This window comes from Microcaecilia unicolor, chromosome 4, assembly GCF_901765095.1.
Source record: "Microcaecilia unicolor chromosome 4, aMicUni1.1, whole genome shotgun sequence".
NCBI lineage: Eukaryota > Metazoa > Chordata > Amphibia > Gymnophiona > Siphonopidae > Microcaecilia > Microcaecilia unicolor.
In genome coordinates, this window is record NC_044034.1 from 151,821,187 (window position 1) to 151,844,387 (window position 23,201).

Here is a 23,201-nt window from a genome sequence, read left to right on the forward strand (position 1 = left end):
AGGGCTAGGTGGATGCTGCAAGATGCAGGATCCTTATTTGTATCTCCTGACCACTGATCTCAGGAAGTCAGGAAAGAAAAGTGCCACAATTGAGGCCCCTGCTAGGCCATGAATGGGTAATCCTGTAACCCCTGGGACAGCCAGGGATCCTTGAACTGCACAGGAATGGTATTTGGAAGAATTTGGGGGAAAAGGAGACAAAGCAGATGATGCTTGAATCCTTATAGTCTCCTCCTGATATTTCAATAATTAAGCTCAACAATCATGATCGGCCCTACTTTCACTCAGTCCCACCTGCCCTGAGAACCATCTTGTAAATGTACAGTACACAAGCCCCTCATTCTATAACACAGAACCTAAAATTAGGCACCACTTGCGAACGTATGTTATAGAATACTAGTAAAAAAGGGCCGTTTCTCACACAAATGAAATGGGCGCTATTAAGGTTATCATGTAATGGCGATTATGTTTTTAAGGGAACCGTTAGGAGGCGAGTTGTGGTACAAGTTCCGCGCTTGCCCGCTTCCTGCCACCCTGCTGGTTATGATGGAGTTTGAGCGGCGCAGGAGTCTGTATGTCAACGGCCAGTTGTGGCACGAGTTCCTGCCTTGTGGTCATTCTGAGTTTGACACGGTGCTCATTAACGCGTACGGCGTATGGGCTCAGAGTTCCATGCCCCCTTTCCTCCCTCCCGCTCCTCTGAGTTCCAGGCCCCCTCCCTCTCCTCCCCTCCGAGTTCCAGGCCCCCCACATCCCTCCCTCTCTCTCTCTCTCCCCTGAGTGGCAGCCCGACCTGCGCTGCCCACCCTCTTCTCCTAGTACTCTGCCTGCCCCTCGCCTTCCTGCGTGCTGCCCAGAATTTAAAAGTTCTTAACTCGGGATCCAGCGGCAGCAGTGAAAGGCAAGCAGGCTTGGCGCTTCAGCCTGCTTTCCCTTCTCTCTCAGCTCTGCCTCTGGTCTCGCCCTCATTTCCTGTTTCCAGTAGTGTTTACCTGTCCCGTGTGCAAAGCAGCAGGTTGCTCAGTTTCACTCTTTGCGAATTGGCTATATCAACGCTAGATCAGTTGTGAATAAACCTGAGCTTTTATCGGACTGGATTATTACCGAGAAACTTGACCTTCTGTTCATCACTGAAACCTGGTTACGTGTGCCTAAGGATCCCTATCTCTGTCCAGAGGGCTACAAAATTGTTCACTGGGACAGGAAAGCCAAAAGGGGCGGTGGCCTAGCCCTCATATACCGTTCACACCTCATTGTCGAATCCTGCACTGACCTCTTCTCCCTATCACTTGAAATTGCTGCAGTAAAAATTCATCATAGCTCACTCCGCAAACACGTGGTCTGTGTTTTATTCTACAGACCTCCCATTAATTGGCATAATAATCAAACAGATCTCCTGGACTTTCTCTCTACTATCTGCAATGCCAGCACAAATATCATCATATTAGGAGACCTTAATCTTCACCTTGATAATCTAAACTCCCTGGATACACTCAAGTTTCTGGATTTCCTCCATCTCTGGGACCTAAAGTGTCCGGATGCTCGCCCCTCCCATTCCAAAGGCCACTCTCTGGATCTCTTCACCTTTAAATTCATTGATGTTTCCAATTTCCTCCTAAATGACATCCGTTGGACGGAAGCGGCCTGGTCAGACCACTACAAGCTCCAATTTAACTTGAGCTAATTAAGCTCGGGCCTGCACCAACACAGCCCTATACGCACTTATACCTCGAGAGGTGTAATTGACATGCCTTTGTTCTGGAAATCAGTTTATAGCAATGATTGGGCAGAGCAAGCCGATTCTGCACACTATCTCAAAGCCTGGGACGACAAATGCAGGAGTGTTCTAGATTCTATAGCACCCACACAAATCAAAACCTCCAATTTCCGAAGCTCAACGCCTTGGTTTTCTACTGAGCTAAAAACTTTGAAAACTGCAACACGAAGGCTTGAACGTGCATGGCGTAAAAAGAAGTCAGGTCAAGCGATGGAAGCCTGGAAAGTCAGCCACCGCAAATATAAGTATGCCATCAAGAAAGCTAAATGCTCTTACTTTTCCATGAAATTAAAATCTGCAGGAAAAGACTTTAAAAAGTTAAACCAGCTCTTGAACTCCTTTCTTGACATCAATAAGCTGGAGACCATTCAGGACGATCTACCATCGGCGGACCAGCTTGCTACTTATTTCAAGGACAAAATACAAGTTCTTAGATCCACACTAACTAGTTCCCCTGCAGATGTGGATGACTTCTTACGCTCTTTGGATTAAAGCTCTGCTTCCTGTCCAGCCGATCGAACATGGTCTGCCTTTGACAGCGTTCCTGTAGATCACGTTTCTAAAGCACTCCTGAAGTTCTCCAATAAGTTTTGTGGCCTGGATGCTTGTCCTAGTCACCTTTTGAAAGTGGCCCCACAATGCTTCATTGTAGACTTGACTTGCTATCTTAATCACATGTTGAATCATGGCATCTTCCCCCCAGAGCACGGCAGAATTCTTCTCACACCCATTCTTAAGAATCCAAAGATCAAAGCCGATGTCATCTCTAACTATCAACCAGTGGCGTCCATTCCACTGATTGTCAAAGTGATGGAAAGCTTGGTGAACACCCAGTTAAATGTATTCCTAGAGTCCTTTGATATCCTGCACTACTCTCAGTCAGGTTTCCGCGCTCAGTATAGTACTGAAACGGTTCTGGTTACGGCCCTGTCTGATTTTAAATGGGAAATTTCTACTGGGAAAAAAGTATTACTGATGCAGTTCGATATGTTCAGTGCGTTCGACATGGTGGACCACAACATCTTACTACATCTATTGGACACCTTAGGCATCGGAGGGAACGTGTTGCATTGGTTTCAGGGCTTTCTGTCAACAAGAACATACCAGGTCAAAGGCACTCCAGATCATTCTGCACCCTGGAAAGCTACTTGTGGGGTCCCCCAAGGTTCGCCTCTTTCACCAACACTATTCAACATCATGCTGTTTCCCCTTGCAACAGCACTAGCAAAACTAGGCTTGAATCCATTTATCTACGCAGATGATATAACCATATTTATTCCCTTCCATTCCTCATTGGATGAAATCAAAGATCTGATTGAAGTGAGTTTTTCCATCATGGATCATTGGGCTGAGGTATTTCGGCTTAAGTTAAACAAAGATAAAACTCAGTGTTTGGTGCTCTCGTCCATCCATACAAGATTTTCATCACGCTTGCTTGTCCTTAAAGACCAGACTCTCCCTATTTCAAAGAGCTTAAAACTTCTAGGTGTTAAGCTGGACCCTTACCTTCAACTGGATTTGCAAGTGCGAGCGGTCACCAAGCGGATTTTCTACGCAATGTAGAGACTGCAGCGCATTAGGATTTGTCTCACCAGAGAGGTCTTCCGCACACTTGTTCACTGGTTAGTTCTCTCTCACCTTGACTACTGCAGCGGGATTTACGCAGGCTGCCAGGAGCAACTACTGTGAAAGTTCCAGACTGCCCAGAACACTGCTGCAAGACTCATCCTGGGCAAATCGCGCATGGTTCTCGCGCAACCTCTACGTCTCAATCTGCACTGGCTCCCAGTTAGAGAGCGAATCGCTTTCAAGCTCTGCACCTTAACGCATAAAATTATCTACAGTCTAGCTCCGGAATACATGATTCCTCTAATAGACCTCCCACCTAGAAATGCCATCAACACAGCCCGCACCTATCTCCAACTTCATTATCCGTCTTGCCGGGGTGTCAAATACAAGCTTCTTTTTGCCTCTACTTTTCACTACTCCAGCCCAAAGACTTGGAATGCTTTACCTCTGAACCTAAAATCTCAATCTGATCATCACCTTTTCAAGATGTTGAAAACGTTCCTTTTTGAAAAAACTTACTCCATTAGTAATTATGCTTATTAGTACCCTAATTGTTGTTAGTGTTCTCTCCTTATTCTGCTGTAAAATTCATAATTTGTACTTCTCTATTTTTGTAATTCATGTAAGCCACATTGTGCCTGCAATTGTGGGAAACTGTGGGGTATAAATGAACCATAAATAAATAAATATGTCAACTGCATTCCATATTCCAATCAATAAGTTGAAAACAAAGACTGCAAGTCTAGCTTATTTACTATTTACATGTATGAAATCCAATTATGTGTTTTTATAGGATTATTCTGGGAGGAGAGGTATTAGAATGTTTATGATTGCTGAGTTCAATTATGGAAAAATCTATTGGGGGGGGGGGATAAATGAACTGGCTCCCTATGAGATAAAGATATGAAAATACAGCAGGGGCAACCAAAAAAGGAGGAGACTGAGTAGACCTAGTCCCAAATAAAGATCCTTTACTCTATGTCCAACACAACAATTTCAGGGATTCGATATGGACCATGTTTCGGCAGCAATGCTTGTATCAGGAGTCCAAAGTTCTGGTGGGATGCATCGAACTGCACAGACAATTAAATGTAAACAGATGTAGTAGGAGTCACATACACAAACAAAGTCATTTGTGTGAAAGGAAAATACATCTAAAGGAATGCACATCTTAAGATTTGTCTATAGTGCCATAATACCATCCTGCTTACAACTCCATGACTTAAGTTCCAGCATGCCTGCTTCCTCCTCCTCTACCCTGCCTCTAGCTGGGTCATAAGACTTGTGATCACAGGTTGCAACTGTGTCTGTTGTAACCTCTACCCTCCAGTTCTCTCCCCTGATGCTGCCCGCTTTAACAAGGGAACAGTGAATGTGGGGTTGGGGGGGGGGGAGGGTGTAATGATACTGGAGCATAAAGGGCAGAAGAAAAAACAATTGCTTTCCCTTCCTCAGCCACTCCCTTCCTGTTTCTCCTTACAGGCTGCCCTGCAGTGTCTGCTCTAGTCTCGCCCCTTCCCAGTGGTGTGCTTGGAGCCGGCTCGCACCAGCTCGCAAGAGCCGGTTGTTAATTTTTAAAGATCATGCGAGCTGGCTGTTCAGCACATCAAGCCGGCTCTGGTAAACGAGGTAAGCATGGCAGGAGGGCGCCACAAGCCATGCTTACCCCATTTACCTCACCTCCCACCACTGCCCTCGTTTGCCTGCGCCGCCCTGGGGGGGTTAAATCATTTTTATTACCTCTGTCGAAGCGGCCATGTCATTAAAAGCCCTGCCCGTCTCTAGCCTTCCCTTCGTGAGTTTGTTCCCTCAGAGTCCTGCCTTCTGACATCATTTCCTCTTTCCGTGAGGGCGGGACCGAGGGAACAAACTCACGAAGGGAAGGCTAGAGACGGGCAGGGCTTTCAATGACGCAGCCGCTTCGATGGAGATAATCAGGGGAGAGAGGGAAATCACTGGGTATGAATGGCTAGAGGGGGGGCAGGGGAGAGAAGAGAATCGCTGGGTCTGGATGGCTGGAGGGGGGGCAGGGGAGAAGAGAATCGCTGGGTCTGGATGGCTGGAGGGGAGCAGGGGAGAGAAGAGAATCGCTGGGTCTGGATGGCTGGAGGGGGGCAGGGGAGAGAAGAGAATCGCTGGGTCTGGATGGCTGGAGCGGGGGCAGGGGAGAGAAGAGAATCGCTGGGTATGGATGGATAGAGGGGGTTAGGGGAGAGAAGAGAATTGCTGGGTATGGATGAATAGAGGGGGCAGGGGAGAGAAGAGAATCATTGGATATGGGTGGACAGAGGGAGGGAAGGGGAGAGGACAGCTGCTGGACATGGGTGGATGGAGGGGAGGGCAGAGGGGAGAGGAGAGCTGCTGGACATGGGTGGATGGAGGGGAGGGCAGGGGGGAGAGGAGAGCTGCTGGACATGGGTGGATGGAGGGGAGGGGAAAGGAGGGTTGCTGGACTTGGGTGGTTGGAGGGGAGGGTCCAAGAAAACAACAAGGCAAACCATCTGCAGACTCCAAGATGGAAGGATAATGCATTTCAAAATTGCGAAGGTACAGGACGGTACTCACGGTACTACCTTTTATGATTATCCAGTTATGCTGTTTTTTTACCACATTTTGGAAGATTTATGATTTCAGACTTCTGCACATTTTACAACTTGATTTTAAAGGAACATTGTATAGCCCCTGACGCAGCCCTGTTGGGCAAAACACGGCCAGTGTCGGGCTGATCTGAATATTTATTTAATAAAATACTATATATTTTTTTACCTATCTGCTTTTTTGTCTTTCCAACCTGGATGGAGGGGAGGGCAGGGGAGAGGAGGGTTGCTGGACATGGATGGAGGAGAGGGAAGGGAGAGCGGGAGTGGCCTAGTGGTTAGGGTGGTGGACTTTGGTCCTGGGGAACTGAGGAACTGAGTTCAATTCCCACTTCAGGCACAGGCAGCTCCTTGTGACTCTGGGTAAGTCACTTAACCCTCCATTGCCCCATGTAAGCCGCATTGAGCCTGCCATGAGTGGGAAAGTGCGGGGTACAAATGTAACAAAAAAAAAAAAAATGCTGGACATGGATGGAGGTGAGGAAAGAGAGAGGAAGGAGATGAGATAAGGGAAAAGGAAGAGAGGAGAAAAACTGCACATGGATGAAGAAAATAGGCAGAAGCTGGATCCACTGGACAGTCAAGTCTGCGGAGTAGGACCCAGCTTTTACTTACGGATGTAGGGCAAGAAATGAAGAAGGCGGAAAGTAAAGAAATAAATGGAAAGGAAGCCCTGGAAACGGAGTTAAGAGGACAGATAGCAGCATAATCAGATACTGGGCCAGCATGATCAGAAAAACAGTCACCAGACAACAAAGGTAGAAAAAAAATCATTTGATTTTCATTATAGTGTTTGGAATATGTCCACTTTGAGAATCAGGTGCTCAACATTAAAAGTTTATATTTATTTACTTATTTATGGCATTTTATCCCACATTAAACATGAATTAGACTGGAACCTGGGATCATTTAATTTTTTTTCCTGGAGAGAGTAATGCATTGCCCCCCCCCCCCCCAGCTCTCTCCCCGGCTATAGCCAGCTCTGCAATTTGTGGGGGGGGGGGGGCGCAGAGGTGGACTGGGGAGATAGCCTGTTGTTAAACATTTACCAGCACACCACTTCCCCCTCTCCTCTCCTGTGGAGATGAAAGAGAAGGAGGTGAGGCAATTGTTGTATTCTCTTCTCCAGTCCCTGTCCTCTCCCCTGCAGGCTGCTTGGCAGAGAGGGGCTAAAGCAATAAACAGAGCAGCTGTTTTTGGTTTTGGCTGCCTGACATTTGGAGTACTAGCCAACATATGTGAGTCATTTTCCTTGTGTGTCCCTAACTAGCAATACCCTAGGAGGGTGGCAGAGACCCCTGAGGGAGAAAAAAGGAAAACAAGTGAAAACCTTGCAATCTAAAAGTTCCATTCTTTTGACCTGGTCGTTTCCTCTTGTTTCTTTGAACCTTCAGGTCAATTGGATCCAGGCCAGGATCCTGGTGTCATAACCCTTCATTCACAACATTTAAAAAAATATATATATCTTTGCCCGCAGTGGAGCTAGTCTGATCATTCCACTTATGATCCTGAATGTGCTCACTAGCTCCTGAATTCTAGAAACTGGCATGCACAATTTAATGCTTGTGCACAAGATACAGAACAGTGTCAGTTAAGCAATGAACAAAATTGTTCAAGTAGCTGCTAATTGGTGTTAATTGTCACTGTTTGGCAGTAAGTTTCAGTTATGCATGTAAATGCCCTTAGTCAGTATTCTACAAATTGAGCATGCAAAATCCATAGTAAGTCACTGCAAGAGGGGTATGCACCTGATAGGGGCATGGGTGGGTGGGGGTGTGGATTTCGGAAGGACTTAAGCTGGTCAGAGGCATACCCAGCACTTATGTGGACAGGTTACAGAATACTTTCAGTTAGGTGCCTGACAGCAATGAGGCGTGAGAATTTACATCAGTCACTGAGCTAGCATAAGTGCCTGCACCTGAAGCTAGATGCGTAACTGTGAACTTAAGCCGGTATTCTATAAGAGCAACTACGATAGAATTCTCACGGACAGCCCAAAAATCAAAGATAAATGCGGGTGCTAGAGGCCACTAGCGCCAGAGTAGCGCTCGAATTACCTTTGCAAACATGATCATTGGACAAGCAGCACCTGTGCCAGGCAATAGCAAAGAGCTCGTTTAAATTAGATTTAAATGAGCTCTGCGGTATTCCCCCCCCCCCCCCCCCCCCCCATGATTAGAGAACAGCGCTCTAATTATACGGGTGGAATAGCACCATAACCCTACCACCAGCTCAGAGATGGTGTTAGGGTTAAGGCTCTGTTTCCCTCCCCCCACCCTGTCAGAGTCAGGTAGCCCTTATGTGATAGGGAAGCTATACCCAGCGCATTACAGGATGCACTGGGCAGGGCACCACCATTCTGAAGGCGTGCTGGAAGAGGAGGGAGTGTACTACTCCCTCCTCCATCATGGAGGTAAGGGAGGAAGGGAGCCGCTAGACCACCAGGGCGAGGGGTTGGGTTTGCAGCCTACTGGCGGCCCACCAGGATTTTGGGTGTGGGGAGTTAGGGGGGGGGGGCTGGAGATCCAGCCAATCTCCAGCCCCCGTGCTCTTGTGTCTGGGGGTGAGGTCGGGGGGACTGGAGGGCCCCAAGTCGCTGTCCGGGGGGGGGGGGGGGTTGGGGGGCACTAGACCACCAGGGCTGAAGCAAAGGTTTGGGGTCCGGAGGGTCCCACGCACCTCCATCTCCTGTGTTTGACAGGTCCGGGCTTTTGACAGCACGGACCTGTCAAACAAGTGCGGGAGGATTGTGCCTGAGCCAGGGGCATAGCTAGGTCGGGCCACGGAGGCATGGGTCCCCACAGATTTAGCCCTGGGCCTCTCCACTTTCAACTCTCCTCCCGCCGCTGACTCTACCCCGTCGCTGCCGGGTACCTTTGCTGGTGGGGGTCCCCAACCCCCACCAGCCAATGTCTTCTTCAACGCCGGTCTCTGGCGCAATCGCTGATCTGTTTCTGTGAGTCCTGATTCTTGCAGGAGTCAGGACTCACAGAAACAGATCAGCGAATGCGCTGGAGAACGGTGCTGAAGAAGACTTTGACTGGCGGGGGTTGGGGACCCCTGCCAGCAAAGGTATCTGGTGGCGGCGGCAACAGGGGAGTGTCGGCGGTGGGAGGGGAGGGTCGAAAGTGGCGGGGGAGGGTTGGCGGGGGGAGTCGAAAGTGGCAGGGAGAGGGATCGGCGGCAGGCTAAACTGTGCCCCCCCCCCCACCTCGGGCTCTGGACCCACCGAGGTCTGGCTCCGGGGGGGGGGGGGGGTCTGAATGTACCTGAGCAATCCTCCCACACTTTTATCCTATGATCAGAGCTAATAGTGTGCCTAAATTTGTATGCTATTAGCTCTGATCATAGGGACGTAATAGCCCTGCGCTGTTCCGGTGTTAATTTTAGAGAACAGTTTGGAACAGCGCAGGGCTTCTTATCATCTGGGCCTGAGTGTGCATCATCCTGGTGCCTAACTTTAGGTGATCTGTACAGAATTACCCCCCTCCCTCCTTTGTCCCTTACAACCTGTGAATCTGCATTTGCAGCTGCTCAGATCCCAGAGGAGAGTGAAACACTCAATGTTCACATCACTTGCCACTTGAGCCATCGGTGCAGCCCTAACACAACCATTTATAATATACTTAATTGAAGGCCAATGCCATATCGTGTCTTGTATGCTTCTGTAATCTTGTAAGGCACATTGAGGGTACAGCTTTCTGTTAACACTTTTAAATAAAAATTAATTGCAACAAGAACCAGTAGGAAAACAAAATACATAGGCAGCTAAGTCACTATTTGTTCTGATGAGAAGGGTGTAAAATGATCTGGAATGAATCTGAAAAACATATTGTTTGTGATGCAATGACAACACTAAAACTAAAACATCTCTACTACTTGATGTGGTATTATATCATGTTAAGTACAGCTGTATTGCTTATGGTGCACTGCAAAATTAGGAGCATGCAAATAGAATAAGAGATGTAATTAAGTTGTAATTATATATCCTAAAATATACTAAGCCACTAACCTGACAGAGTGATTCTGCTGTCTGGCAGAAGGAAACCAATTGTTAATCACCCAGAGAACAATTTTGCAGCAGAGCTGCCTTTTGCTAATATATATTGTACAACTAAAACACACACACACACAGACGTCACAAGATAAGCTGTTTTGCTGGGCATCAATTGCAAGTATCTTCTGGAAGGAATCTCTAATAGGTGGAATAGGAACACACTTGTTTTCAGGGTCACGGCTGTTACAGAGGATCTGAAAGGGAAGTAGATAAGCAGTGCATCTATACATTGGGCGTTCAAGAAAAGCACCAGCACAACCACAGTGTAAGTCATAAATCTTCTGGGTTGACTGTATATTTTAGGGTTAATATTTCATAAACATTATTCATGGATACGGATAAGCTGCATACAGATAAGTAACTATACTGTCAAACTGGCAACTTTTGTATGCCTCAGTCACAGGAATGTGCTAAAGTGAAGAATCCTGGGGGACACAAGGAGGCCTTGTTAAATTATTTTACATACGCAAACTGGGTTTTGTCCTCTGGAGAAGGGATGGCAAGATTCTTTTTGATGGTAGAGAACAAGCCTAGTGGTTAGATCAAGAACAGAGAATCAGGTAGGCCAGGTTCTGCCAATGATACTCCATATGACTTTGGGCATTTCATCTTCCACTACCCTAGGTATCAACTTAGACTGGGCAAGGACTAATTGGACCTGAATATTTGTCAATGCTGAACAGTGCTGTGTACATCCAATAATAGTATACATATAATTAGTTGTATCATTAAAAATCAGTAGCACATTAGTGCCCATTCCTTCTAGAGCAATTAGAATTGGAGAATTTTAGACTTCTTTGTGGACTTAAAAGCATGACAGGCAAAGGATGTACCCTCTTTAGTTACCCAGATTTGGCTGGCTCCACTTCCAAATTCTCAGCTTCAAAACCTTTTTTTTTCTTTACATTGAAATCATTGAATTAATCTAATTGTTTAGCAACTGATTTACACCTATGTTTACTAAGTGGCGCTATGGGCGCATTAGCGTTTTTAATGTGTGTAAATGGTTTACACGCGTTAAGCGCTAACGCACCCATAGAAATGTATAGGTGTGTTAGCGTTTAACATGCCTTAAATTTACAGGCGCGTTAAAAACGCTAATGCACCTTACTAAACATACCCCCGTCTCTCTGTGCTCTCAGGTCTTTGTAGTATGCTGATGCTCAGTAATGAATGTGACCAAATGATGCCAGTGTCAAGGGTACTGTAGGCTCTCATTTCACACTGGCTTACAGGCAGTAATAACGTTTGCTTCCCATTAGTGACCCAGAACTGATCCACACAAAGAGGTCTATTTACTAGGCCTCGCTGCCAATAATCGAAACTGTAATAAATAAAGCACGTCACAGGTTAGTGACATAGGTAATGATTCAATCTGGTTATTATCTTAACACTGTACTGTTAAAATATGGGAAATGTGAAGAAGTAGACCCAGTAAGGGTTTTCTCTTTCAATGCAATAAAACATATGTCTAAACTACTAAACTGAGTCAGCAACACAGCTTTCATGAAAAACAGTAATGCACCTCACAATGATGACAACATAGAACAGTGGAACGAAGAACACCATAGAGCATCTTACAGACATGCGGGAACCTATCCAGACAAAAATATTTGGAATGTACCAAGAGCAGCAAAGCTGGTATAGGCTTGTTCAGAGACCAATGAGATGCACAGGCCCAAAACAGAAAGGATATGTGAAATGCATGGATGGATAAATAAATTACAGTAAATACCAGTTTAAAAAGAGTGAAGGAGTGGCCTAGTGGTTAGGGTGGTGGACTTTGGTCCTGGGGAACTGAGTTTGATTCCCACTTCAGGCACAGCCAGCTCCTTGTGACTCTGGGCAAGTCACTAAATCCTCCATTGCCCCATGTAAGCCGCATTGAGCCTGCCATGAGTGGGAAAGCGCGGGGTACAAATGTAACAAAATAAATAAATAAATATCGACTGATTTGACAGAAATAATAAAAACATGGCTGTGTTGGGTTTATTTAGTTTTAGAAATTATGAAAGTGAATGTTTCAGCCAGGTAACTCCTGCATCAGGATTTTTTTATTTATTTGTTACATTTGTATCCCACATTTTCCCACCTATTTGCAGGCTCAATGTGGCTTACATAATACCGTAGAAGCAATCGCCATTTCTGGTAGTGAAACAAATACAGAGAGTTGTAGTAGACGAATAAGGTTCATGTGTTATAGGCACATTGGGGAATCGAAGAGGGGAAGAGTTGCGTAGAGTCTATTACGAGCTTTGGTTTTGTTGTGTTACGAGGTTTAGCCACTTAGGTTGGTCGGGTTGGGTCGTATGGGTATGCCTTTTTTAACATGTTGGTTTTTAGTACTTTCCGGAAGTTCAGGTGGTCGTACATGGTTTTCACGGCTTTTGGTAGTGCGTTCCACAGTTGTGTGCTTATGTAGGAGAAGCTGGATGCATAGGTTGATTTGTATTTGAGTCCTTTACAGCTTGGGTAGTGGAGGTTTAGGTATGTTCATGTTGATTTGATTGTGTAGGTCTATGAGGTCTGTCATGTATCCCGGGGCTGCACCGTAGATGATTTTATGGACCAAGGTGCAGATTTTGAAAGCGATACGTTCTTTGATTGGTAGCCAGTGTAGTTTTTCTCTGAGTGGTTTGGAGCTTTCAAATCGTGCTTTGCCAAATATAAGCCTGGCTGCTGTATTTTGAGCGGTCTGAAGCTTCTTTATGAGTACCATCGATTGTATCAGGCTGCGAAATGTTTCCCTCGGGAAAAAAGGTTTCACGTGTTTGAGTTTCCACATTGAGTTGAGCATTTTCTTAGTTGTAGATTTAATTTGGCTCTCAAGTGTAAGGTGACAGTCGATAGTAACGCCGAGGATTTTCAGGCTGTCTGCGATAGGGAGGGTGTAGTATGGGGTGTTTATAATTGTGGGTTTGTTCATGTTGTATTGGGATGAGAGGATGAGGCAGTGTGTTTTATCTGTATTGCGTTTTAGTTGAAATGCGTTTGTCCATGATGTTTAGGCAGAGTTTGATTTCATTGGTGATTTCTGTCAGGTCATTTTTGTATGGTATATATATTGTGATGTCATCTACATAGATGAATGGGTTGAGGCCATTATTGGATAAGGACTTGGCTAGTGGTGTCATCATTAGGTTGAAGAGGGAAGGTGATAGTGGTGATCCTTGAGGTACTCCGCAGTCGGCTTTCCACGGTGATAAAATGTTTGAGTTTGATTTCACTTGGTATGTTCTAGTGGTTAGGAAACCCTTGATCCAACTAAGTATGTCTCTGCCAATACCGAAGTAGTCTAGGAGTCTTAGTAGTATGTTATGGTTTACCATGTCGAATGCACTGGATATGTCGAATTGAAGGAGGAGTATGCTTTTACCTGTTGCTATTTCCTGTTTGAATTTGGCCAGGAGTGTAATGAGTACTGTCTCAGTGCTATGAAGGGAGCAAAATTCTGATTGTGATTCATGTAGGATTGAGAATTTATTTATGTAATCACTGAGTTGCTTGGATACCATGCTTTCCATCAATTTGACTTCTAGCGGGATTGATGCTACTGAGCGGTAATTGGTGATTTCGCTTGTCTTTTTCTTGGTGTCTTTAGAAATTGGGGTGAGTAGGATGTTGCCATTTTATTTTGGGAAGAGATCTTGTTAGAGTAAGTAGTTTAGGTGGGATGTGAGGTCTGCTGTGAAGCGGTCGGGGGCAGATTTTATTAGGTAGCTGGGGCACATATCCAATTTGCAGTGAGTGACGGACAACTTATGAATCGCCTGGGTGACTGTTTCGGTGGTGAGGAGTGTGAAGTTGATCAGGTTCGGTCCGCTGGGTAGTCTCCTGGGGTTGGGTCCAGACCGTTGATGAAATTTTCAATTTCAGTATTGTCAAGAGAAGTGTGTTACGTAGGTTTACTATTTTTTCAATTGAAATATTTGGCAAGTTTGTCTGCAGATGGGATGTCTGTGTTGGTCGTGGTGACCGGGGTGGTATCTAGTAATTTGTTTACGAGTTGGTATAGTTTCTCATGTCTTTGTAGTCTGGTCCTATTTGGTTCTGTAGTATGACTTTTTGGCCTGTTTTATTGCATATTTGTATTTTCTTGTAGTTGTTTTCCAAGCGTTGAGTGTGTGTTCATCTTTATTTTTTTCCATGCTCTTTCGAGTTTCCTGATTGTGTTTTTAGTTTTTTCAGTTCGTTGTTGAAACATGGTATCGACATATGTCTTCGTGATGTTCTTGTTTGTAGTGGTGCTATTTCGTTCTAGGATGCTTCTGCATATTTTGTCCCCAGGTAGAGAGGTAGTGTATGTATGGAGTTCATTTGTGTTGTCCCTTCGCCATTGTATATTTTTGCCAGCATGTTTTCGGATCTATTTGACCTCATGTGCTGTAGGTTGTGTGTTCTTGAAGTTGGTGTGAGCTCTACTTCCGCCAGTTTAGGGGATGCAAAAAAATTGAAGCGGTGCAAAGAAAAGCTACAAAAATGGTATGGGATTTGCGTTACAACACTATGAGGAGAGACTTGCTGACATGAACATGTATACCCTGGAGGAAAGGAGAAACACGGGTGATATGATACAGACGTTCAAATATTGTAAAATATTAATCCGCAAACAAATCTGTTCTGGAGACGGGAAGGCGATAGAACTAGAGGACATGAAATGGGGTTGAAGGGAGGCAGACTCAAGAAAAATGTTGGGAAGTATTTTTCACGGAGAGAGTGGGGATACTTGGAATGCCCTCCTGCGGGAGGTGGTGGAGATGAAAACAGTGGGATAACATAAAGCAATCCTGTTCAGAAGGAATGGATCCTCAGAAGCTTAGCGGAGATTGGGTGGCAGCACCGATGGTTGGGAGGCGGGGCTAGTACTGGGCAGACTTCTACAGTCTGTGACCTGAAAATGGTAGATACAAATCAAGGTCAGGTATACATATAAAGTAGCGCATATGAGTTTATCTTGTTGAGAAGACTGGATGGACCGTACAGTCACCTGCCGTCACCTATTATGTTACTATGATAGGTTGAGTTTGTAGTGGTCAGTCCATGGTGTTTCTGACCATTTAATATCAGCTATTATTAAGTTTTGGTCTGTGGACAATTTGTGAGAGATGAGGTCAAGTGTGTGCCCTTTAACGTGGGTTGCTTATGTGTGCGGCCATTTTAAATCCCATAGGTGGAGGAATTCCTTGCATTCTCATGCATATAAATGCATACTGCATTTATATGAAGTATGATATATGACATAAAAACAGAAACAATAAATCTTATATAGGGACTTCATACCTCCATCAATACAATGAATAGTCAAATCACTGTGATGGCTTTTCTAAAAACATCTTCAAAAATATCTCATTTTACCTTTTTGTCCGTGAACCATCTTTTTGAAAAATTATATATATATATATATATATATATATATATATATATATATATATATATGAAGTCTTTATATAAGGTTTCTTGTGTCTATTTTTCTACATATGTCATACTGCATATACTCCTAATGCAGGCATTAGCTGAAACAAAGCCATGTTGGATTTTTATTTGTTTTAGAAATGATTAAAGTAAATGCTTTCATTATTTCTATTAAATCCATTGGTATTATTTATTTATCCATCCATCCATTCATTTTATACATCCTTTCTGCTTTTGGTTGGTGTAACTCGCTAGTCTCTCAACACAGGTATATGCCAGAGGGCTGCCTCTTTCTTTGTTTTTTGTAGGCTTGTTCAGACCAGATATGATAAAGTTGAGTTGTGCCCATGAACTGTTCCTAAGTCTTTATTTGGGAAAGGTGGGGCATAGTAAAGATGAGTTGTGGCCATGAGCTTAAAACCAGATATTCAAAGCCAGGCCATGTCCAGGGACACGCACTGAATATTCGAATCTGCAGCAGCACCCAGATGTGATGTGGGTACAGCCAATATTGAGTGCTGTATTGGCATACTGAACAGGGCAAAGTTAGGACTGCCTTTTTGCAAACCAACTTGCCCAGTTCTGATATGTGAGCACTAGCACTGAACATTGGATGCACCCATATAACTTCTAGGACTGCCATGCCTCCATCCCCAGACCACCCGATAGCTGGTCAGCTCAACATGGTTTAAGTGGGCAGGAGTCTCTTCTGCCCCTTAAACCACAATATTGCCTCCTTAGTAAATCAGGGACTGAGGCAGTGGCATAGCTATATGGGGCCACGGGGGCCTTGGCCCCCCCAAAATGTCCTCTGGGCCCCTGATTTTGCTGGTGGGAGTCCCCAACCCCCACCAGCTGAAACATTGCCAGAGCTGGTCTCCGGTGCCACCGCATTGCCTGCCTGCCCTGCTCTGTCTTCCCTTCACGTCCAGCACACTCCTTTTGGTGAAACTGAGCATGCTCAATTTCACTAAAGGGAGCTTGCAGATCAAAGGGAATTACAGAACTTTGTACGTGGAAAATTGATTGTAGCAGGGGACTTTAATGCTACTATGCAGCCGGGAGTGGATAAATCAATTCATCCGGTCTCAATGGACTATAAGCTATCCAAGGCCTTGGGGAAATTTGTAGACTCGATGGGTTTGTACGATGCATGGCGTCTTGGCCATCCGAGGGTCAGAGACTTTACTTTCTACTCTCATGCTCATTTGTCTCACTCCCGGTTGGATTATGTGCTACTCGATAAGACTCTGTCAGAGGGGGGAGGTGACTTCTTTATTGGCCATATAACTATCTCAGACCATGCCCCGGTCTGGGTTATTATTCCATCGTTGAGAGAGGAGGCCAAAGATCGCAGGTGGTCCCTCAATAATTGCTTGTTACAGGATCCCGATATAGTTAAGAATTTTGTCCCCATTCTACAGGAATATTTTGAGTTGAATCTAGAGTCGGGACCACAGTTGGGAGTGGTGTGGGATGCCTTCAAGGCAGTAACAAGGGGTTACTTTCTTAAGTGTGCAAGTAAGCGAAACCGAGAACACAGAGTGAGATTGCAAGCATGTATGGAGAGGTTGGGCACCTTGGAGGACGGATACAAGGCCACTGGGTCAGTGTCGGTCTTCAGGAAGCTTCAGGCGGTGCAGTTAGAAGTGGCTGCATTGCATGAGGAGAGTCTGAAATATGTGCACGAGCGTTTGAAGCAGGTTCACTATGAATGCACTAATAAGCCTGGGCATTTGCTGGCATCTAAATTGAGACAGATGAGAGCTGATAGACACATCTTACGAGTGCATGATACGAGTGGAAGGCCAGTACATAGCTCCCCTCAAATTAGGGACTGTTTGCACAGTTTTACAAGACATTACACAAGCGGGATGCCATGGTACAGGATTCTGAAATAGATACTTATTTAGCAGAAAGAGAGTTACAGGGTTTGTCGGAGGGTCAGAGGGAGGACTTAGAGGCTCTGGTGACAGTGGGGGAGGTATTAAAAGTAATTAAAGATTTGCCAGCAGGCAAAGTTCCTGGCTTAGACGGATTGACAAATGAGTTTTATAAGGCTTATGCACCGGAACTTGCCCCGTACTTGACCATGGTACTCAACTCGGTGCGGGACGGGGCAAGTCTGCCATTGTCAATGATGGAGGCGTGGCTAGCTGTTATCCCTAAACTGGAAAAGACAAGACTATGTGTGCGTCCTAACCGTCCAATCTCTATTTTAAATACGGATGTTAAAATACTGGCCAAGGTGTTGGCTAACCGACTGGCTCGGGTGCTCCCTACCTGGTTCATTCCGGATCAGGTGGGCTTTGTTGCTAATCGGCAGGCCATGGACAACATTAGACGGACGTTGGATTTACTATATGTTTCCCAAGTGAAGGAATTGCCGATGGTCCTGTTAGGATTAGACGCAGAAAAGGCCTTTGATAGGGTCCATTGGGGATACCTCGATAAGGTCATGCATAAATTCGGGGTGGGTCCGTTTTACACATCTTGGATTAGAGCCTTCTATACGTCCCCCAAAAGCTTGCGTTAAAATTAATGGGGGTCACTCCGGCCTCTTTGAGTTGGAGAGAGGCACTAGGCAGGGGTGCCCGTTGTCGCCCTTGCTGTTTGCCTTGGCTATGGAACCGCTAGCAGCGGCGATCCGGAATAATGTAGATATTACTGGGGTGAGTGTGAGAGGGAAAGAATACAAGATAGCGCTTTTTGCAGACGACGTTCTTTTGTCTTTGACCAAACACAGGTATCTCTCCCAAATTTATTGAAGGAAATTGAGAATTATTCAGCTGTGTCTGGTTATAAGCTAAATGCGAGCAAATCTATTGGGATGGTGGTGAGGATCCCACCTGCGTTGCTGGATACTTTGAAGGCATATTTTGCCTTTAGGTGGTCCGAAAGGCAAATTAAGTATTTAGGGGTTCAGATTCCTTGGAGGCTATCAGAATTGTTTGCAATCAATTATCTGCCCCTACAGCAGGCAATTGGTAGGGACTTAGAGTGGTGGCATTCCATGGGTCTTTCTTGGTTTGGGCGGATTGCGGCTCTTAAAATGAACATTCTACCTCGTTATTGTATTTGTTTCAGGTACTATCCCCGCTGCGTTTGCCAAGATCCTATATTTCTAACTTGCAAGATAAATTAATTCGCTTTATTTGGAACCATAAGAGACCAAGATTACCTCGAACCTTTTTGTATAATCTAAAGCGAGAAGGAGGGCTGGGGGTACCAAACCTTTTTTGGTATCACTGCGCAGCGCAATCGAGATCAGCCATAGAGTGGTTCCAGAGAGAGGACCACAAGTTGTGGGTGCATATTGAACAAGACCTAGTCGAGAGTCGTCCATTGGGTCATTTGCTGTGGCTCCCCTCTCGGTACAGAGGCAGAGTAAGCGTTTCCACCTATGTGCAGGTTACATTTCATTATTGCGACTGGTTGACGTTGGTGCAGCAGCCTGTATTGTTTAGACTTGCGCCCATTGGGAATCACCCCTTGTTTGAGCCGGGGATCGACAATGTGGTATTTAAGCGTTGGGAGGCTTTGGGATTGGACCTTTGGGGTCAATTATACGAGGAAGATAAGTTAATCCCCTTTGAACAACTGATGGACACTTATCGAGTTCCGTGGAGGGGCCATTATACTTATTTGCAGCTGAAACATTTTTTACAACTTCTGGTTCATAAGGAGGCTTTGACACGAGAGGTTACTCTATGGGAAGAGATGTGTGTGGATAATAGGAGTACAAGGGGAATGATAACAACGATATATAGTCATTTCCTTCTGCGTCTCAGACCTTATACGCTACATAGGAAAAAACTGGGAAAAAGAACTGGGATTTACTTTGCCAGAGAGATCTTGGGTGCACTTAGAAAAAAATCTTCTGAAATCTTCAAGATCGGTTGCCTTGAAGGAGAATGCGGTTAAGGTATTCTATAGGTGGTATCTTACACCGGTGCGTTTGCACCATATGTTTAATACGACATCAGATAGGTACTGGAGAGGGTGTGGAGGGTTGGGGACCATTGGCCACATTTGGTGGCAATGTCCTAAGGCAAGAGCATATTGGAGAGGTGTACAGTCCAGGGCTCAAGTTTGGGTGGGCAGACCTGTTCAGTGGCATCCAGCGGTATTCCTGTTAGGGATGAGAGCAGCTGGCCTTACTGAAACTCAGGTAAGGCTGCTTAGGGTAGGGGAGTGTTGCTGGCTGCTCGTATTAATTTGGTGCAGCACTGGAAGTCCGCTAGGGTGCCTTCGATGGTGAGGTGGATATCAAAAGTTTGGTACATATGCGAAATGGAACGCTTGACTGCGGTGAAACAGAAAACATTGGCTGCATGGGAGAGGGTGTGGGCGCCTTTTGTAAAGGCATGTTCGGTCTTAAAGGGTGTGGCGATAATGCTTGGTGAGTTGGAATTGGCTGAATGTTGGAGAGGGTTGGGGGGGAGGGAGGGGGTGCTGGTGGGAGGGGATAGAGGGGACAAGACGGGTGGAAGGGAGGAGGGGGAGGTGGGATAAGGGTAGGTTGACATGAATATTATAAAATGTTAAAAGTTCAAAAATTTTGAGGTTCACGAGGTACTTGTTGCAGCATTGATTATTACTCTGGTGGCTGTATTGATTTAATAAGTTACAAGCGCATAGTTGGATTATGCTATGTATCATGTTCTGTATTATCTATGTTGAGATGTGCAGTGTTATTTAATTTTGTCAATGCCAAATAAAGACCTTTATAAATTTTTAAAAAAAGGGAGCTTGCAGAACATGAAGGGAAGACAGAGCAAGGCAGGCACCGGAGACCAACACTGGATAACGCTTCAGCTGCCGGGGGTTGGGGACCCCCGCCAGCCAAGGTATTTGCTGTGGCAGTGGGTGGGGAGCGGCAGATCAAAATGTGCCCCCCCCACCTCGGGTTCTGACTTCCTCTCACTGCGAGGTCTGGCTACGCCCCTGGCCTGAGCCATCCTCTAGAATGAAGGTGGCTGACTTCAGCTGGCCAAATGAACAGTATTGATTTCAAGTCTCTGAAGAGACCTCCTCTCTGCCCTGCTAGCTGGTGAGGGTCATGTGTTGATAGGGCCTGCCATCTTGTGTGAGGTGGTTTGTGAAATAGAGCATTAGATTAAAAGACAAAGAAAAAAAAAGGATAAAACCTGGTCAAATTTGCATATGCAGATTGGTAGACTATAAACATTCAGCAGAAGTATTAATGTTCCTACATGTTATATTTCAGCATAAGATTAGGATGACATGAAGTCTAATGGTTAGAGCAGTGGCTATGAACCAGAAACATCAGGGTTCAAATCCCAGGTCATTCACTGACATTCTCTATAACCTTGGGCAAGTCACTGTCTCGGGTACAGTTTAGCTTATGAGTCCATTTCAGCAGAGAATTCATTTGTGTACCTACTTGTAACTCACCTTAAACTCATATCTGAAAAAAAATGAAATGAAATCCTAAGTCCAAATCCAATCTATTTGAGCCTGAACAAAAGGAAGCCCTTCCATACAGAATGAAAAACATTTGAATTTTGTCTGGATATGGCCCATCATTGCACATGATTCGATCAAAAGCCACAAATAGATGGATATGAGAAGAACCACAAGAGATTTAAAAAAATATTCCTTGCTAAAATGGATTTAGCCTAATGAAGTAATAAAGCATTCAAAATATCACTAATATGGTAATTCTTGAGCCATTTGCTATATGATGTATGTAGGTGCACACATAAAGGCCACAGATGGAATGATGTCCTACCTATGGATTTCTGTCTTCTCATTGTACCTCGAGGAACTCCAAGAAAAGGACCTTGTGGACTTGCGGGAACGTGGGCGGCATCACAGCGATACCCTGCATTTCATATATTGACTAGGAGGAGAAGGAAAAACCAGAGAAAAAGCACTGTGAAACAGGTCATTCAACACAAACAGCTCATAAGAAAAGCAATTACTTCCAGACTCATATACGACACCAGTTTGCTGAGCTCAGTGTTTGTGACTGGGAGTAACATGAAGAATTAATGTATGCTTTCAAACATCTAATAAACACATTAAGGCACACATATCATACTTTCCCTCTGTGATTATAATTGCAGATATAAATAGCAGCTATTTTTATTGGTGACATTTAACAACTGCCAGGGGCTACACCATAAAGCAACATTTTGCTGCTGCCTTTTGATAACTCCGATTGGGTGATTTATTGTAAGGACAACTGAAGTGCAAGAAATAACTGGTGGCATGTTCTGCAGATTCGTACACCTTTCAGTACTTTCAGGTGCAGTAGAGATTTCAAAATTACCTGCTCTATGAGAACAGAACTCTCCATGAGCTACAACTAAAAAATCCAACATCCTTTCCCTTCCCGAAGATACTATCACAAAACCTGCAAAACAGAACATTGCTGATACTGTTCACACACTCTATGGGGTCTTTTACAAAGCAGCAGTAAACCGAACGCAGGTTTACTGCTCGCTAATCTGGAACTACCGCTGGCCCAACACGACCCCCGGTGGTAGTTCTGGCTGGAGTATGCGCCATTTCTGGCGCTCCGGAAATTTTTTTTTTCTGTAGCACGGTGCTAACCCAGTTGTAATCGGGCAGTGCCTCAATAGGTGTCAGTAAGTACTCCCTGCCGCATGGCCAGGTGGTAATGGCTATTTTACCATGTGGCCATTTTTTGGGGGTATTTTACCCGCTATGGTAACAAGAGCACTGGCACGAGGTAAAAACAGTCCCTGCCACTATTGCAGGGCCCTTTTTCCTGCAGCTTAGTAAAAGGACACCTATGTGAGTACAGTGCAATCCGCTTAAGTGCAAGGGTCTGGGACCAAAGAAATGCATGCAGTTAACCAGAGAGTGCACTTAACCATTGTGACCCAAAGAAGCTTGACATTTGATAAACATATGTACAGTACTGTTTATTATTATACGTACAGTATACAGTCTCAGTTAACTGACATTAGGCTGGCTTGAAGCAATCAGTTATAGTCCTCTGTACACTCTTGGGTCTGTGAGTTCCATAGACTGCGTCTGCCAGATGGTAAAAACTGCCATATCGCTGACATCCAGTGGCCTCCAGATAGGCCCGCACGGTGTTGAGACTCTCCAGCGCTCTTGTAAAAATGACAGGAGGAGGTTGTTGAATTTCATCAGCATGTGCCTCGCTGCTCATTTCTTCATCTGTTCCGTCATCAGCCATTGTTGCCTGCATGCAGGAGCATATCTCAACATCAGTGCTGTCTTCAGCTGTTTGTAGATCGTAATAAACAGCTACATAGCAATGGAACTCCTCTTCAGTAAAACCGGCTGGGATGTCAATAACCTCTTCATCTGACAAGTTTGCAACAGCTGCACCTGTTTCATCCCTCTCCGCATCCTTAACAAAGCTTGCCCGCTTGTAGCGGTTCACAATGGTTGCCTGTGTAACATGATTCCAAGCTTCTTTCTGCATATGTAGGGAATCCAACAGTGATAGATTTCGAGCCAGTTCAACAGCACGTTATCCTTCCCAGTCTGGTCATCCATAACGCTCATCAGATGACATAGCACAAGAGCCCAATAATGTTGTTTGAAATTGGCTATTATGCCCTGATCCATAGGTTGGATCAGAGAGGTAGTGTTTGGTGGCAGGAAGACCACCTTGACGTTAGACAGTCTGACATCATCCCTGTGTGCAGCACAGTTATCACAAAGCAGCAAAATCTGATGCTTTTGTGCCCGCATTCTAGTGTCTAACTTCTTTAGCCACTGCTTCCAAATTTCCCCAGTCATCCACGAATTTGCGTTAGCC

At 45.1% G+C, this 23,201-nt stretch overlaps 1 protein-coding gene across 1 annotated transcript in view; it reads right to left on the minus strand.

Moving 5' to 3' along the window:
- Positions 1 to 23,201, minus strand: part of SHANK2 (SH3 and multiple ankyrin repeat domains 2) — an 846,275-nt gene that overhangs the window by 49,543 nt on the left and 773,531 nt on the right. The window contains 2 exon segments of the mRNA XM_030200750.1: positions 21,168 to 21,236; positions 21,239 to 21,278. Coding sequence (XP_030056610.1) covers positions 21,168 to 21,236; positions 21,239 to 21,278 — 109 coding nt within the window.